General features: G+C 43.1%; 1 protein-coding gene across 2 annotated transcripts in view; it reads left to right on the top strand.

Moving 5' to 3' along the window:
* LOC135378171 (meckelin-like) overlaps positions 1-13,129 on the top strand; it is a 42,404-nt gene extending 29,275 nt beyond the window's left edge. For both annotated transcript variants that reach the window (XM_064611102.1, XM_064611101.1), the window contains 9 exons: positions 1,340-1,480; positions 3,382-3,462; positions 3,560-3,676; positions 7,430-7,546; positions 7,612-7,642; positions 9,965-10,053; positions 10,201-10,303; positions 11,279-11,421; positions 12,501-13,129. In XM_064611102.1, the coding sequence (XP_064467172.1) occupies positions 1,340-1,480; positions 3,382-3,462; positions 3,560-3,676; positions 7,430-7,546; positions 7,612-7,642; positions 9,965-10,053; positions 10,201-10,303; positions 11,279-11,421; positions 12,501-12,581 (903 nt within the window). In that variant the 3' untranslated portion in view covers positions 12,582-13,129. The remainder of the gene's footprint in view (positions 1-1,339; positions 1,481-3,381; positions 3,463-3,559; positions 3,677-7,429; positions 7,547-7,611; positions 7,643-9,964; positions 10,054-10,200; positions 10,304-11,278; positions 11,422-12,500) is intronic.
* The last annotated feature ends 5,962 nt before the right edge of the window (positions 13,130-19,091 follow it).

Raw genomic sequence — 19,091 nt, 5'->3', positions numbered from 1 at the left:
GCAGAAACCTTTTTGAAATCCCTACTGCTCATTGTGTCCTGAAAAATTGAGCTGGAGATTTGGAATACCTATGTGATAGGATTCCTTTAAGTCATGCGACCACTTAAATCGTAATAGAGGTCAAGCTACCACACGTATAAAGCATATCTATAGAGAAACCATAGTGAGGATAAATGCAGGAAACATCCTGTCAATGACCGATACTGTAATTGTGGAATTAGTCACTGCTATCTAACTGTAATTACAATGTTGTGATCGATGATTACACTCACATGGCGCTCATATCCTGGTGACAGTACTAATGCAGCTCAGCTGAATGCATTGCTCCCTTATGAATAGGAAGCATTCACTGCAGATGCATTGCCGTATTAGTACTGTCACTAGGCTGAGTGCAATTTGAGGGGATCGGGGATTTCATCATGGTACTTGCAGCAAGATAACATGCTAAAGCTACATTGAAATATATATTTATTAGAGCTGTGCGAGTAGCAAAATTTCCATTGCAAGTCGAATCCGAATAATTTCTTTAGAAGTGTATCAAAGTGGAATAATCAGAAAAAGCCCAATTTGAATAATTTCGAATACCTCATGGTGAAATATTTTGTGGTTGTGTGCTCATTCGATGATGTTCTGCCCCAGACTTGTGAGCCTTTTCATGCAACATAACATATTGTGAAAGGAAGGTCCCTCTGTGTTGTGTATGGCAGACTGCATTAGTGGGATGAACTGCATTGACAGTTAGTCAACATGATCCATGCAGCCCGCTTCATCTCCTCTTTTCTATGTTTACATCATGAATTTCCAGTACTTTTTTTTTTATAGAAACTGCACATATTTCCATCTGTTAACAGTAACAGTTAACAGTAATTACTGAACATAACTCTGAAAGTTGGGAATACATTTACTGGAACATGCAGTGCCCAGGGTACAGTGTTGACCATGAGGTCACAGAAGTTGTAGACTTTTGTGACAGGATACTGTAAGCAGTGTAAAGACGGCCTCACCTAACACTGGAGTGTAATGATGTGAAGCTGACTTGCAGAACAGAGCAAAAGAGAAAACAATTGTGGTAAAGTGAAGTGGGCTTGACTTCACCCTTGCATGCAATGAGGCGAAGCCCACTTGCTGAATGGCGATAGCGATACTTCGCTTCAGTACTATTCGAAAAATATTCGAAAATTTGGAATACTAAAAATAGGTTACGAATAGCATCAGACATTTCATTGGTATTCGAAATTTGGAATATTCGCACAGCTCTAATCTTTATTGAAATACTGAATAGGTTCTGAATAATATTGAATAGGTTCTTTAAGTAGCATTAACCATTCTCAACACTCAGGTCATTGGGCTAGAGTACATTGCTCTTGCCACTCCAGAAAGTTACTACTCCCGCACACGGAGCAACTTCGACGTGCCTTTCAGTTCCACTTGTCGATTCACTCTCGCCGCTGCTTTTTTCCTTCTCATCGCAGCATTTCAGGTTCGTAGTTGCTTTGCTTTTGTGGAGTTGCAGTATGTCCCGTATGCACTTTCTGCAGTGCTGCCACAGCAAGTGTCTGTAGTGATATTTGCTTCTGAGACATTTGTATCTTCTTCATGCATGACATGTTTTAGCTATGTTTTCACACCCTCCAACATGAACATTCAATGAAGAAACTTTTTGTACACGAGTAGTGTCAGTCATTCCCTTTGCAGAAAACGTACAATACTGACTATGCTCACGTTTAACCTAAGAACAACATTGCTAGCACTCCGGTGCACACTGTACAGTTAAAGGCTAAAATGGGCAACCTCTACTCACGATCTAAAGTAAGAGATGGTACCATGCATATAAAGTTCTACTCTAAATGCGTACAGAAACTCTTTGGCACCTGTGAGCACCAGCCAGCTGATATAATGGGATCCACACGTTGCTAATTGCCCATGGGACGCAAAGTGGTTTCAATATTAGTTCAACCAGTGAACTCTAATGTTTTGCACTTTCCGTGAAATATTTAATGTGTCATTACCCAGTTATGCCAGTGAAATCGGATTCTGCGCATGTTTCCTTTATTTATGTCTTGTTGCGTAGGTTGGTGTTTTCGTGCACTGTCGCTCACGTAAATGCAACCTTCATTTTGTGGAAATTCATACAAATTCACCTGACCTGACCTCATACATGTGGCCTTTCATTAGCTCTTGCAATATTGCCCTGAGAAGTGGAGGGCTCTCGCAAACCCTTTTGGATTGTCTCACTTGTTCGCTTTAAACTCATGGCTTCACAACTTTGCAAGACCTCGCTTACCCTCAACCTCACATTTCTTCAATTCATAGCATGGCCTTTCAATGCCTCACCGTCTCTTGTACTCACATGCCGTCAACTTGTGCTATGACTTCACATTCTGTTAAAGGACCATGAAGGATTTCGATAAAAATATGTCAGGCGAAGTACAAATTAGGACTAGAAGCCCTGGGATATATATTTGCACGAAAAGTATGCGTGCAATCCTGGAGTGCAAGACAGATTTCAGTCTTGTGGGTCAGACATGCTCCTTCCCTCAGCTGCCAATGGTGAGGCGCGCGCCTTCTTTTTTCTTTCTTTTTTTTTCAGTTTCATTTCGCGTCACCCGTCCGGCATCTGGACTGGTCACTTTCGCTAGTAGACGGTTCTTGGCAGCCAATAAAAAGTGGCAAAGGACTTGATGTCACCACACGCCTCGAGCAGCATGGGCAAGATTGCCGCTGCTGTGCACATTCTTTTACACTAATTATCTCACAGAATTTGTGATTCCCAAAGGAAATATTTTGCATGTTCCAAGTGCTTTCCATGCTCCTTTGAGGCTTCACTGCTTCTCACCGTCACATTCCCCTTACTTATGGCATGATGTCACAGACCTGACACGCGCTAAACTCAGCTATGACTTCTCTACCCGAGGGTCTCACAGACATTCATCCCCATGACTTCAGAACCCCTTGATGCCTGACTACCTCTGAGGTGCCATCAACTTATGCTGTGTCCTGATCCCCTCAACCCAATACTGCCAGCCATTGTCACATGCCCTCGGTTCAGGCTGTGGCATTACAACCTCTCAAGTCCTTGTGGCTCCTCACTCTCACCTGCCTTCAACTCATGATAGGTTGGAGTCACAACAACCCAAGACCTCATGGCTCCTCATTCTCGAATACATTGATAATGAATGTAAAGAAACAGATTAGGCAGGGCCAACAGAACATAAACAACAAGAACTGCTAAACTGCAACTAAAGAACACACTCAAAGTACTTGCCCCTTATGAAGGATATGTCCAGGCAATGTGGTGCAGCATTTGTGCTATACATAGTAGTTCCTTGTGACTTTACCTGTTGCATACGTTCTTCTATTTCACATGATTTCATTCGACAGATATTTATCCATAAAGTGGTCTACGAGCGCTTCTTTGAAAATAAGATGCAGCACTTCGTGGACTTGTGTTCTGTGAGCAACGTAAGTATTAAAGCTGCACAGTGGACAAAAATAAGTGAAATATTTTCTTTGTATTTTGATTCCATCTGCATGAAGCTTTATATCCTCTACCCTTTAGATCAGCATGTTCATCTTTGTGCAACCAAAATTTGGTTACTACATCCATGGACGATCGGCTCAAGGCCAAGCAGATGTTTCCATGAAGGAGATGCATGAATTGCTTCGCAGAGAGGAGGTAAGTGGTGGTTTCCCTGTTAATTGACTCATAATTACAACTTTTCCTTCGCAAAACCACTAAGACCACCATAAGTGATACAGTATCTGGTCTGTGAATAAATTTTGTCCACCTGTAGGCTCTTTAACGAGTACTGACTTCTCTGAATATGGTTTATACTGTTTAATGTCCCTCATAGAGGACGTAAGGCACTTGTACTACGTCACCACCTATGCAGCAGAATGCTTTGACACAGCGAGTGCGTAGGTAGGTGGGTGGGTATTTGAAGGTTGTTTCTAATGCAGAATAGGTTTTAACAGAATTACTGTTGATTGCTCATGAGGTGTAACACGACAAATTCTCGCTTGATTTGCTGATGGGGTCATAGGGTCCGACGTCCCAGATGCTTGTGAGGTATAATGTAACACTTCCATCTGACATGCGTATATTGAAAGACCATTGAAAAAAGTATTTGTTCTCAGATGCGTAACCACTATGGCTTCTATGCTGCAAAGGCTGCTGGGTCATTCCACATGAAGCGATCCAATCGGGTGGCTCGACCCCCGCGGAAATCGCTGATTCTTTTGTTCCTTGTTCCAATAGTTGAGAAATCAACACCCAAGAAATATTTTCGCCGAATTCGGCGGCATTTTTTCGCTACGTGCCGCTAAACGTCGGGAATTGTGTCAAAAATGAGGTGCGTTTGATTGCTTCTCCAGAGAGAACGACAAAAGGTTTTTCAGGTTCGTAAACGATAAAGCGACTCAAAAGGATATGTCTTTCACCCACATCCGAGAAACCTTCGTTTTGATGTGGCTTTCAGGACGTAATCTAGAGACAAAATGCATGTTTTTGGTGAATGTTTGACATTTTCTGCTGACTCACTGCCTACGAACTGAAGCTTGAAATTTGGTAGCCATGGAGTTGGTGACTCGACCAATCAACGGAAAAAAAATTATTGCTTAGGTGCTAAATGAGACCCGGATATAATTAGGCAAATATGCCAACTTTTAAGAAATCTGCATAATACAACAAAAAATAAAAAAAATGTGGCCAACGCGATACAAACAATCTGTCAAAGCGAAAGTGAAGATAAATGTGTCATCTAAAACATAACTAAAAATCTAAAGGGTACTTTTTGTTGTTTTTCAGCAAATAATATTTGAATGAGGCACAGTTACGACAAAGGGCGTGTAGGGCGAAGTTGTGTGCCCTTATGGTGACTGGGATGAATGAATATAAACCGATGCAAAGAAAATGAGTATTTAGGGTAAAAAGAGTTCATTAGGGAATCGTATTGAAAACAATCGGTAACAAACATTTTCTAAGTGAGTAGGAGTTCCATAATTTCACTCTGTACACAGGCAAACCTAGCAATGCGGCTTCCGAACGTTGTACACCTTGGCCTTGGCGGATGACGATGTAACACGAACCCTCACTTTTCCTGTCGATAGGGGTTCAAAGCAGGGAAAATCCCGAGTGCCTGGTATGGCTTTTGCCATCTGGTAACGCGTCACTGGTGTTTCGCCAAGAAGTCCCAGGGACTCGTTGAGCGTCTGCAGATCTTGATCGATATTGCTCGATATCTGTACTGGACTGGCCGCAGGTTCCGTCTCACTTGAAGTGTCCTTGTCATGATATTTCGCACACTCTATGTAACACTTTGGACACAACCTATCACCCGGAGTCAGCTGGAGCGACAGTGCATGTTTCGACAGTGTGGAAGATATTATTTTCGTCCCACGCACATTCTTGTGTTTGCTGAACGGGTCGACACAACATCTTGAAGCAAGCTTTTGGCTGTATTTTCGTGTGCATTGCAAATTATGGTCCTTGCAAATGCCAGTGATTGAAGAAGCGGGGCGCTTTGCTCGAGCAGAAATCAGTGACTGTTCCTCTTGACTCAACTCGCTGAACTTCGTGACGGAAGGGGTACGAACATATTTGTTGCAACCCTTTGGGCCAAAAGAGCAGAGCGTACTGTCACTCACATTGGTCGATGTAGGTGGTGCACCCATGGTCGGAGCCGAGAGCTCCAGAAGGTGAGTAAACAAACGCCAACCGTAAGCTTCGGGTACGATGACGGGTCAGGGTGGCTAGTGAGGATGATTGCCCATATCAGACGCAGCAAACTTTTGGAGGTTGCGGCATTCCTCACAAGCCACTAAAGCCGGAAGTGTCGCGACATTGAAGGCCACGCAGGCACGTGTTGAGCAGCGTGTTTGGGTACCAGGTATTCACGGACCACGCATGACACAATTCTGTAGACAATTCTCTCTTGCTTGTCTAGATCAAAACAGACGACTGCTCAGGAGCATCTTTATTTTTCAATGGGTGCTCCTCTTTCGAGGATGTACATATGATACCTGATATTGGATCACATAAACAGTTTGGTGTTCTTCTGAATCATGCGGCAGACTGGCGCCGTGCTTTTTTCTTGGGGCTAAAGCGCGCGAGTTCAATTGTTCACACTTCTAATACGAATAATGCAGCGAAATAATGTTACGGTAATGAAAAATGTCATTCTTTACATGTACCGTGTCGGAGTTGATGTTGATCGGCGGTAGAGAGCAAACTTAGCCATTAACAACAACAACACCAAGGGAAGGTGCCTTCCCTGTGAGAGGGCGAAAATTATGTAAAAGGAAGATGACGAAAATTTGCTTGCAGGTTGCTTTAAAGATAATGGATTGTTTCCATTATAGTACTGTAGTAAACAGAATTTACCGGGTTTCTTTTTTTTTGGTAAAGTTGCGTGTTTATTCATCCCAGTCACATAAGGGCACGCAACTTCGCCCTACACGCCCCTTGTCGTGACTGTGCTTCATTCAAAAATTATTTGCTGAAAAACAACAAAAAGTACCCTTTAGATTTTTAGTTATGTTTTAGATGACACATTTATCTTCACTTTTGCTTTGACAGATTGTTCGTATCTCGTTGGTCACATTTGTTTATTTTTTGTTGTATTATGCCGATTTCTTAAAATTCGGCATATTTGCCTAATTATATCCGGGTCTCATTTAGCACCTAAGCAATAATTTTGTTCCCGTTGATTGGTCGAGTCACCAACTCCATGGCTACCAAATTTCAAGCTTCAGTTCGTAGGCAGTGAGTCAGCAGAAAATGTCAAACATTTACCGAAAACGCGCATTTTTGTCTCTAGATTACGTCCTGAAAGCCACATCAAAACGAAGGTTTCTTGGATGTGGGTGAAAGACACATCCTTTTGGGTCACTTTATTGTTTACAAACCTTTTGTACAAACCTGAAAGACCTTTTGTCGTTTTCTCTGGAGAACCAATCAAACGCACCTCATTTTTGACGCAATTCCCGACGTTTAGCGGGACGTAGCGAAAAAATGCCGCCGAATTCGGCGAAAATCTTTCTGGGGTGTTCATTTCCCAACTATTGGAACAAGGAATAAAAAAATCAGCGCTTTCCGCGGGGGTCGAGCCACCCAATTGGATCGCTTCATGTGGAGTGACCCTGCTACAAAAGCTGCAAAGGCAAAGCAAAGGCTGCTACAAAAATTAAAATCAAAAGCAGACTTAACAAGGCAGAGCTGCATGATGCATGTACTCCAGCAAAAGAAAGATATAAAAAAAACATAGCTTCTGAGGAAGGTCTTCTCAGGCTCTCTAGCAGAAGTTTCCCTCCCATCCATCTCATTTCTAGAGTGAGCATTGAAATGCGAGGGCATGGAACAGAGACCCAACCATACTGCACACATGTGGTTGCAGAAACAATTGCAATGGTAGATGCTTCTATACTGTAGGAAGACCTATGCGGGCATAGAGGTTTGCTCCCGGACACGGATCAGCAGACGTTCCAGATGACCCTACCATCCGCTGTTTTTGAGCAGTACCGACGTCTGCGAAAACCATTGACTACGGTATGCAAATAGTGTACATTTGTAATTACTCTCCTATACTGACCTCACCTTTGACATTTCCCTAGTATTCGCAAGGTCCAGACAGAATGCAGATAGGTAAGTCTACGCAAGCAGCAAATTGAGGCTTAATTCTCACATATGCCATTGTGTCTACCTTAGATACTGTTTCTTAACTTCATTCTAATTAATAAATTAAAATAATGGGAACAAGTTTTATTTATTTATTTTTTTTTATTTGAAATAGTACTACTAGCATACAGAATATCATGCCATTGATTTGTTTTTATTTGTTTGGGCCCTGTGGTACCATTGCATGACGTATGTCATAATTAAAGCAGCTATAGTGTCTGAGAAAACCACAGCCAAAAGTTGCCTTGTTTGTTTATCGTGGTTTTTCCTGTGATAGAGCACATGGGTAGAATTGTAAAAAAGAACAGTATGTACTCATTTCTTGCAATGAAGCCAAGATCAAGTACATTCCAGGAGTATGCTATCTAACTGAGGGAATCTGACATTCAATTTACTGATGTCAGGAACAGTAATTATGGTAGTTGCTGCCCCTCCCTCCGATCTGAGGGTAAGCAGAAACCCTTCCCACCAGGGGAAAAGTGGCTTTGAACCATTGCAACTTTCGCTGGTATATTTCTGCCTAAGTTCCACAATTTTAGTTTGACACCTGCAAGAGCATCCGAATGCCATATAAAAAATAAGCGAAAAATAAGCATTGATCATGACTCAAAGAAACTAGTAGTAGCAACTTGCAACGAGATGTTTGTTAACAGGCTCCTCTGGTACATTACACCACTTCTTTACAGCAATTGTACACCTTCAGGGCTCGTTTCATATCTCTACGCATAGACCATATCCTTAAGGTATCGTGTAACATCTGTCGCTCAGAATCATTCCGAAGTCATTCTTTCCATTAGCCAAAGTAGAGTGGAACGCCCTTCCCCAGTCTATGGTAGATATCACTGATTCTGTCACTTTCCGTCAACATCTTCATATTCACTTACTCCATCTATAGCCAACTACCTTTACCTTCATTTAACTTTGTATGGCATCTTTTATGAATACGGTTTTGTTTTGTTTCTCTAACACATGTGATTACCTCTCTTGTATAATTTGTGTATTCAATGTCAATTTGTGCATTTGTGCATTATTTGTGAATACACCCATGTAATGACCATTCTGGTCCTTTGGGTTTATGAATAATAGATAAATACACGTAATAAATTACTGCAGCAGTCATGAAACACACACACACACAAAAGAAACAGGCACCTTGTGTTTAGCACATAGTTCTGATGATGTTCGTTGCTTTCCATTAAATGGTATCACGATCACAGGAGGAGATTGTGATAGAGTGCGTATGAAAGGCAAACAGTGAAGACAAAATAATAATGTAAAAGTGCAAAGTATTGGCAGTAGTTGTCAAAAGCATTGCTTTTTTGGAATGATCACTCAAAATTTGAAACATACTGTTTGCTTTTTTCAGGATTTTTGTATTTCTTCACCTTAATAAGACACTGTTCCACATCTTGAACCAGTGCTCCAATATACAGAGCGGCTGAAACAAGTGGTGCTCTGTGTGGCACATGTTGAATATCTAGCAAAAAGAGCCCTTCAGAACACTTTGTATGTAATTCTTCAATGGCTGTGCAATACCATAGTAGCAACTGACGAGAAGGAAAGCAAGGAAAAAAAGTAAAGTGGTCAATTTGAACAAAATAATATTGTATGTAAATAACAGAATGCTACAGAGAAACTCTGAGACCTATGACAGCAAAAATTTATTTTCTGATGCATTTAATTGCATACATATAGCCTTTAGACATTTAAAACCTGAACATAGTGTGTAGTTCATTTTTCACTGTTCTCTTCTTCTTTTCTTTTTTTTTGCCAAGAATGTTCTGAGCATTGTGCAGTGGTGCTCAAAAGTCAAGATCTTTCAGTTTTAAAAAAAATGTCAGGGATTATACCCTTCCAAGCACTAGTGTAGCCAGAAAAATATTTTGGGAAGGATTCTATGGGAGCTTAGCAAGGGGGGGAGAATTTCATCTCTGTTTTCCCATTATCTGAATTTAGGAAGTGGCAACATCGTGTGAACAGTCGGGTGAAAACATTATTTTGCTGTGAGGATTGAACATCTCTGTCATGAGACAGGGAACAGTATGTACAAAAATAATGGTGTATTTTGATGGTACGTTGTTGGCAGAGAACTGGTCTTGGGACTGTTCGACACCACTCTTATTATGCTCATTTCCATCATGGTGTGCGTTGCTCGTAAATAGATATGCAGGTCAGGACACTGGAGCTTGCTTGCTTGATATGGAGGTTGCTCTTAATAAGCCGCGATTAAGCTGTATGGAAACAACCAGGTTGAGTCGTAAGTAACCTTCGTTCTTGTATCTTCTTCAGCGGAAGGCCACCTTTCACGAGCTGACATTGAAACGGTTGTCAACACCTACGCAGTCATCACAAAGTTCTTGTCAGCGTTCATAGATCATGTAAGTAACCTGATATCTTTGGCATCATGTAAGTAGCCAAACAGAGTCTCCGCCCCCATGTGGATAAAGCGCAATGTTAAAAAGTACTTTCATCAATAGGTTTGGGGTACGGGAGTTGTGATTCTTATGCCCTGTTACTTACTCCAGTCTGTCAAGGAACTGGACTACACAGTGAAGGACCGTGCCTTGGTGGAGAAACTGCTGGACATTGAGCTACATGATGGCTATGACCGTGCTGCCTTTTATAATGGTATGATGTGGACTGCTCAAATGTCTTAGGTTTAACGTTGTAGTTGAGTCTGTGAACATTGCTGTCTCCTCTATGCAGCTAATTGTAGCTGTGCCACCGAGGTGCAAAGAGATAACATGGGGAATGTAGCTCTTCAGGATGGTGGTCACTGGACTACGTTAACTTGAAAACATAACTGGGGACTGCAGGACCTTGGGGGGGGGAGGCTTTACGCCAATATCTGGGGCTTTTGTGACGTTTTTTGGCTTTTCTGGCCTGTATTTTGGGGTGTTGCAAGGTTTTTGGGAGGGTGATGAGGGGGGTGCTGGGAAAATACCTGAATGAAATGCTTGCTGTCTTCGATTGCTTAGTGAAACAGAAACCAGATGTTATTGGCAGTGATGTCATGGCAGTGAAAGAGCCTGTAAAATTCAGTTATAAATAACCGGCTGTGAATTTAATAAAGATATGTTGCAGAGCGACACTGAGCATCATAAGAAGCCATATGACAGCATTTGCTTAGCATTGGTATGGCTTTTGACTGAGGTTAAGCGAAGGGGTAACTGAAAAGCCCGCTAGATGCATTCACATATATTTAATATTTATGTGTGCTGGTATGAGCGTACCAGGACAACAGTCTCTCATGGCCTCCTCATCTGTTAGCATGTATTATATCCGACGAACTTTCAATCTTAAAAATAGCCGTTCAGCAAAACATGCCTTGCATTTTCTAAATGGAGGCCTCTTTCCAGCAACACATGATGCGTCTGTTCTTTAGAAGCTAATTTTGACTCCTGTTTAGACATACGGGAATGGTAGCTGACACAATGGAGGCATGCCTAATGCCACGCTGGGGGTTATGAAGTTCACGCCCTCAGGGAGCTATCTAAAGGATAACGATACCCCGAATCGTCCCTGTGATCTGTAATAAACATACAGCATTTCGCACCAAATTATATATGTTGATCTTGTTTACTTTTTGCAATTTCTTTTCAGATAGTGGGTATTCATTTGGTGCAGTCATTTATCACGGCCTAGAACTGACTCTTCTCCTGTTTGACTTGCTGCTCTTTTGCGTTATCGACCTTGCGTGTCATGACTTTGTGCTAGCAGCCGCACTTACATTATGCATCGACAAGGTATGCTATTCATTTTTAGCTTTCTCCAAGTTGGTTACACCCGGTCAACTTCTACCTTGTTGGCTTCCATATGCAATCTTGACTGCGAGTGAAGTGGCTCGAACATTTCTCTGTGGGAGCAGACAAATGTCGATCCCTTCCTATAGCAAATACTAAGCAGGAAAAAACAGAATGAAGCCACTTCCAGCGTGAATCTATCACACAAATGAAAAAAAGAAAAGAAAATTGATTGTTCAAGCTTGATTTCAAAAGTTAGTCCTTTTTCTACCTATCATATGAAAAAACCTACTTATCAAATGCCCGGGGAGCTACATGCCATGGGGTGTCATATTTGAAGGTGTAGCACTTCGGTGAATATGAGAGAGAGTCGCCACCAAAGGGCAAGTATATAAAAGTGCTGGTGCCAGCATGCCGTACAGAAATTACTCAATGCGCGGATAGGACATTGTGTCGCGCCCATGTGAGGGGTATCCAGAAAATATGTCCTGATTGTCTATAAAAAAAAATCTGAATACTTGTTTTCAAAATGTTTTATTTTCACTTGCTTCCACATATCTTAAGCAACATTTCTCTGCAGTTTCCACCATTATTGAAGCACTTGTCATAGCAGGGCATCAGTTTTGGATAGAATAGTGCCGCTTGTTATGAAACTAAAATGTGGATGGCTAGTCCAACCATATCAGGGCTTCCTGGACATTGTTTCGACCAAGCTTCCTGCTTGGCGTCTGTTCTTACAAACCGGCTGTGTCCATACAGAAATGATATATGGTAGTTATTCAGACAGCAAAGCTTGTACAATACCTGATGAGAACTTCTGAAGGCATTCATCATTATGGCCTTGGCAACGTAGCAGGAAGTATCAGTGGTATCTCGCTGGTGGTGATGTTGCCAACTTTGGGTCATGCAGTGTGACAAAGTGGACATAATCTGATCAAAATTGCAAGCAACCAAAAAATGCAAAGCTCTTGTCACTGGACGCAACTGTGCATGCTCATGTCATAGTCAGCAGCACATTTGGTTATTCTCGCCACTAAAATTGCCTCTCACTCTGATTGCTTTCGTGTTTTGTGCACTTGCAGGTGATTCAAGGTTTCCGACAAGTTTTAGGACGTAGAAATCTTGTTAAGAAGGCGTTGGTTGATGAACGATTTCTGTGGTAATCTCTATGGCGTTTTTAAGCTCTCACTATTTTCAGTGGATGCAATCAATAGCCGAGGCTGTTGGTAGCATTCAAGTGACGTCGTCCCAAGAGAGCCAACCTGAAATGTCATCGCTACCTTGTTGGTTTGACCGTGAACATTGTGGTGTTAACAATAGACCTATACTTTACCTTGTCCTCTACTTTTGCATCAGTTCCATATTTGTTGTGGAATTGTTGTGTTGTGGGGCATTCTAGTTGGTGGTGACTGCAGCACCGTAGAGCTGTTGTGCATTCACCTTTAAAGGGCAGATACCAAAACTATCTGGATGAGACCAGCATCGTGACTGCAGATTTTATGCTGGCTCACATTTCAGTGAACTCAGTGTATGGCACCTATGTGTCCTTACACTCGTGGTACTACATTGTTGCATGTATAATGCCACTCCAGTACCTGCAATGACAAAGCATTTTCATGCACTTCAGCTGACAGAGAGTAGTCTCAAGAAAAATCATGTTGTCGCACCCGTGTTTCCCGCGTGCTTTTAATTAAACTGTGTGGAAATGACAGTAATGTGCTGTGGGTTATTAATATATCCATCAACACATGCGTGGGTACCCTCCAGGATGTCCATGGAGTGCAGACCCCATGGGTAAAAACAGAAGAATAAACTTCACAGAACGTAGATCCCACCTTAGCACACCATTCTTGTATCAATTACGGGTATGTAAAAAATACTGTTGCACTGCGGCCAAGGAAACTGAGACGACGAAACATAAAACGTCTCTGTTTCCTTTGTCGCACTGCAATAGTATGCAGTATGTACTAACCAGCCCAATCACTACTTCATGTAAAAAGTAATCGGCAAACATCATTCATGGTGTGTCTCATGGTATGCAGCCACCAATTCTTCTGTTGAAAAAGTCAGAGTTCCCAAAATGTTCTTTGTCTTTGCTGTTCTTTCAAGATGTCCCACTGTGGTGTCCTTCTAAGATGAAGCTGGTAGCGTATAATCGAAAGATAAATATGGTGGTAGTGGTGATGGCCAGGTATCCCAGGATTCTGTTTGTCATGGAAAGTGCAGAATTTGAGTTGACTTTGGTCATGGAATAACATGGATTTGGCAATTCAAAACAGAAATTAATCAACCTCATTTTTTTGATAAATTTTTTCTTCTTGCGGGTGAAAATATTCCTGCACATTTCCCCATGGTTCTTGAACCAGTCCTTCGCTATACAGTTTCTGGCTGATCGTAGCAGTCAGCCATATCTCTGTTCAGCACAGTAGTATAGTTGCTGAATATGCTGTTATTCTCTTGAATATGTGCAAGACCCTTCTACAGAAGTGAAAAAGAAAAAAGGAAACTGTACTTTTGGAGGATGCCCTTGTGCAGCAACTCGTGTGCTCTGTCATTTGTGCGATACCCATTCTTCAAGGCTAAGCTTTCGAGCCGGTTGACATAGACCGGAGATTCAGCAAGTTAGGAATTTTGTTCTGCTCTCGGTGCTAGCTTCTCAAGGAGCAAAATGTAGCCTTGTTCCTATAGAACTATTTTAACAATGTTGCATTGTAATGAAGTTATGTTTTGATGCAAATTATGAGAACACGAGAGCACAAGGCTCTTCTGATGCAGGGGTTGTCTTAGTGGCTTCCTTGGTTGTCTTAGCATACTTAATAATCTCTAAACAACTGCCAGAATTCCGTGGTCAGGATAACCGTTGAGGCGACTAATTTGCTTTCTGAAGCTTTGCTGCATTGTGTGCTCACAAGAGCATCTGAACACTGACAAGAGGATGGCCACACCAACCCCATCTTAAATCGCCTTAGAGTGTGAGCTAGTTAAAATAAGGAAGGCTTTTTAGCCGCATGACTACCTTCAGGAACTATACATAAGATGGCGTAGATGCAAGCTAGCTGCTGGATAAACTTCATGATAGGCGAGCCTGAGCGTTGGGCGAAAAACACACACAAACAGGGCGGCTCAAAAGCCGTTTTGAGCCGTCCTGTTTGTGTGTTTTTTGCACATCGCTCAGGCTCGCCTACCATGGAGTTCCTGAGCTACTTATGGCGTATTGTGACGTCAAGTTATCCGAGCACTTTTATTCGTTGACAAAAATATTTTGCTACAGCGCGGGAGTAAGGCGCCCGGTCTACTGCTCTGCGTCAGGCGCTGAACTAAATACAACCGTAAAAGCAAAAAAAAATAATAATGCGCTTCACTGTTGGGCGGATCAGATGACGTCACAGGTTGGCAGCCACCGGAAGGGGCGCTTCTTACCTACGAGATTGGGGTAGCTCTCGTGCCCACCAGGATGGCGTGCTGCACTCGTACTCTGTGCGAATATATATCCCCTTCTGCTGGGATTGTAACAGAGCAGCCGCAAAATTCGAAAGTAGAGTCAGCAGAGCCCTTTAAAATGGGCAAAACCCTTTGTATCATGGTTCTACAGCGATGTTATGAAAAACTTGTACTATCCGTTTTGCTGGGATTATAACAGCGACCGCAAAATTCGGAAAGGGCGACAGCAGAGCCCTTTAAAACGGGTGAAATCCTTTGTTTCGTGATTCTAAAGAGATATTATGAAAGACTTTTGCTATGCCCTTCTGCTGGGGTTGTAACAGAGCGACGGCAAAATTCGGAAAGGGCGACAGCAGAGCCCTTTAAAACTGGCGAAATCCTTTGTTTCATGGTTCTAAAGAGATATGATGAAATACTCGTGCTATGCCCTTCCGCTGGGATTGTAACAGAGCGACCCCAAAATTCGGAAAGGGCGGCAGCAGAGCCCTTTAAAACGGGCGAAATCCTTTGTTTCATGGTTCTAAAGAAATATTATGAAAGACTTTTGCTATGCCCTTCTGCTGGGGTTGTAACAGAGCGACGGCAAAATTCGGAAAGGGCGACAGCAGAGCCCTTTAAAACGGGCGAAATCCTTTGTTTAATGGTTCTAAAGAGATATTATGAAATACTTTTGCTATGCCCTTCTGCTGGGGTCGTAACAGAGCGACGGCAAAATTCGGAAAGGGCGGCAGCAGAGCCCTTTAAAACGGGCGAAATCATTTGTTTCATGGTTCTAAATAGATATTATGAAATACTCGTGCTATGCCCTTCCGCTGGGATTGTAACAGAGCGACCGCAAAATTCGGAAAGGGCGGTAGCAGAGCCCTTTAAAACGGGCGAAATCCTTTGTTTCATGGTTCTAAAGAAATATTATGAAAGACTTTTGCTATGCCCTTCTGCTGGGGTTGTAACAGAGCGACGGCAAAATTCGGAAAGGGCGACAGCAGAGCCCTTTAAAACGGGCGAAATCCTTTGTTTAATGGTTCTAAAGAGATATTATGAAATACTTTTGCTATGCCCTTCTGCTGGGGTCGTAACAGAGCGACGGCAAAATTCGGAAAGGGCGGCAGCAGAGCCCTTTAAAACGGGCGAAATCATTTGTTTCATGGTTCTAAATAGATATTATGAAATACTCGTGCTATGCCCTTCCGCTGGGATTGTAACAGAGCGACCGCAAAATTCGGAAAGGGCGGTAGCAGAGCCCTTTAAAACGGGCGAAATCCTTTGTTTCATGGTTCTAAAGAGATATTATGAGACTTTTGCTATGCCCTTCTGCTGGGGTTGTAACAGAGCGACGGCAAAATTCGGAAAGGGCGGCAGCAGAGCCCTTTAAAACGGGCGAAATCATTTGTTTCATGGTTCTAAAGAGATATTATGAAAGACTTGTGCTATGCCCTTCTGCTGGGGTTGTAACAGAGCGACCGCAAAATTCGGAAAGGGCGGCAGCAGAGCCCTTTAAAACGGGCGAAATCCTTTGTTTCATGGTTCGAAAGAGATATTATGAAATACTTTTGCTATGTCCTTCTGCTGGGGTTGTAACAGAGCGACGGCAAAATTCGGAATGGGCGACAGCAGAGCCCTTTAAAACGGGCGAAATCCTTTGTTTCATGGTTCTAAAGAGATATTATGAAAGACTTATGCTATGCCCTTCTGCTGGGGTTGTAACAGAGCGACCGCGAAATTCGGAAAGGGCGGCAGCAGAGCCCTTTAAAACGGGCGAAATCCTTTGTTTCATGGTTCTAAAGAGATATTATGAAATACTCGTGCTATGCCCTTCCGCTGGGATTGTAACAGAGCGACCGCAAAATTCGGAAAGGGCGGCAGCAGAGCCCTTTAAAACGGGCGAAATCCTTTGTTTCGTGGTTCTAAAGAGATATTATGAAATACTCGTGCTATGCCCTTCCGCTGGGATTGTAACAGAGCGACCGCAAAATTCGGAAAGTGCGGTTGCAGAGCCCTTTAAAACGGGCGAAATCCTTTGTTTCATGGTTCGAAAGGGATATTATGAAATACTTGTGCTATGCACTTCTGCCGGGATTGTAACAGAGCAGCCGCAAAATTCGGAAGTAGCGGCAGCAGAGCCCTTTAAAACGGGCGAAATCCTTTGTTTCATGGTTCTAAAGAGATATTATGAAATACTCGTGCTATGCCCTTCCGCTGGGATTGTAACAGAGCGACCGCAAAATTCGGAAAGTGCGGTTGCAGAGCCCTTTAAAACAGGCGAAATCCTTTGTTTCATGGTTCTAAAGGGATATTATTAAATACTTGTGCTATGCACTTCTGCCGGGGTTGTAACAGAGCAGCCGCAAAATTCGGAAGTAGCGGCAGCAGAGCCCTTTAAAACGGGCGAAATCCTTTGTTTCATTGTTCTAAAGAGATATTATGAAAGAGTGATATGCCCTTCTGCTGGGGTTGTAACAGAGCGACGGCAAAATTCGGAAAGGGCGGCAGCAGAGCCCTTCAAAACGGGCGAAATCCTTTGTTTCATGGTTCTAAAGAGAGATTATGGAAGACTTGTGCTATGCCCTTCCGCTGGGATTGTAACAGAGCGACGGCAAAATTCGGAAAGTGCGGTTGCAGACCCCTTTAAAACGGGCAAAACCCTTTGTATCACGGTTGTAAAGAAAGATTATGAAACTCATTATGAAAACTCCTATGAAACTTCGTATGAAACTCGTATGAAACTGTGAAAGGGGAACTGGTTCCGGTTTCTCCGGTCAGTGGTGAATCAGCGCCCTGTCCGTTTGCCGCCGCAAACCAGTTTTGCCAGTTCTCCCGGAGAATTGGGGATAGAAGGAGCGGCAGAATAATGACCGAGCCAGGAGCAATGCTTTTTCAGAACCCCGAGTAGCAGACGACAGCGGAGTAGCAGACATTTCTCTGGACCAATCAGCGAGCGTGTCCCTTGTAGCGTCAGCGCGAGGTCCCAGGCAGATCACACGCTGGTACAGCTCTCCACCGCCGTTACGCACGGTCGCTTTTTGCGGCGGCGTACTTTAAATTCAATTTCTGCGATAATTATGACCCTGTGGTGTGAATTCTCATGGTGCATCTTACTGGGCTACTTAACAGTTTATAGGAGAAAACAGGAAGGGAGTTGCCTCAGGACAGAAGCCGCCGATATTTCGAACAGAGACTGTTCTTCTGGGCACCGTGCCGGACGGTGCGGGACGGTGCCGGACGGTGCCCAGAAGAACAGTCTCTGTTCGAAATATCGGCGGCTTCTGTTCTGAGGCAACTCCCTTCCTACATCTCTACCAGTTCGCTGGATTTCTACCCATCTACATAGGAGAAAACAGGATGTTAAAAACGACTTCTGTTCTACATTAAAACGGGCGACACTCCTTGTACTAGGTGCACGATAGTGTATGATGGGCCCTTCACCCTTGTATGCCTTCAACTGATTGGTGGCCTCACAATCTTTCAATGCCTCACGAGCAGAGGTGGGCGTTTGTCCTCACGAGTCTCGCCCTCACGTCAATTTTCTGGGAGAAAAATTTTCCTCACCTCACCTAACATCAGAAAATTTTTGAAAATTTTTCCTCACCTCACCTCAAAAATGTTTTGAAATGTTTCCTTACCTCAATTTTTTCAAGCTACTTGTGTATTCGATGTGACGTTCGCAGGGATTGAAGAGCCTTCATCATTAAAGTCGCGTTGGCTTTGAGTGACTGCCAATGAACTCGTGAAATTGCTTTGTCAATGTAACGTTTTCTTTTTTTGCTGGCAGATTTGGCCTAATCAATCACAGAAAACGCTTCGTGGAACGATTGTTATACCCGTAAAAGTTGCGCGTATCACCGGCGAGAGAGGAGGACAGTCCCCGCCAAGGTGAGAGACAGAAGGAGGAGATATTCCGTGTACGCGCGGAAAAAGTTTTCATCAAGTGCGCGTTCATGAAGTTTTCCTCACCTCACCTCACCTAAAAAATTTAAAAAAGATTTTCCTCACCTCACCTCAAACATCACCAGAAAAATTGGCCCTCAACTCACCTCACCTCAAATACCGTGAGGTGAGGGTTTCCTCACCCTCACCTCACACGCCCTCGTGAGGGTGCCCACCTCTGCTCACGAGCACTTCACCCTCATATGCCTTCAACTCATAGCAGGTCTCACAACCCTTCAAGGCCTCACGAGCCCTTCACCCCCATATGTCTTCAATGAGTTGAAGGCACGTGAGGGTGAAGGGCCGTG

This window comes from Ornithodoros turicata, chromosome 1 (assembly GCF_037126465.1).
Source record: "Ornithodoros turicata isolate Travis chromosome 1, ASM3712646v1, whole genome shotgun sequence".
NCBI classification, from domain to species: domain Eukaryota; kingdom Metazoa; phylum Arthropoda; class Arachnida; order Ixodida; family Argasidae; genus Ornithodoros; species Ornithodoros turicata.
Note: the sequence above shows the minus strand (reverse complement) of the source record. Positions and strands in the feature narration are given on the sequence as shown.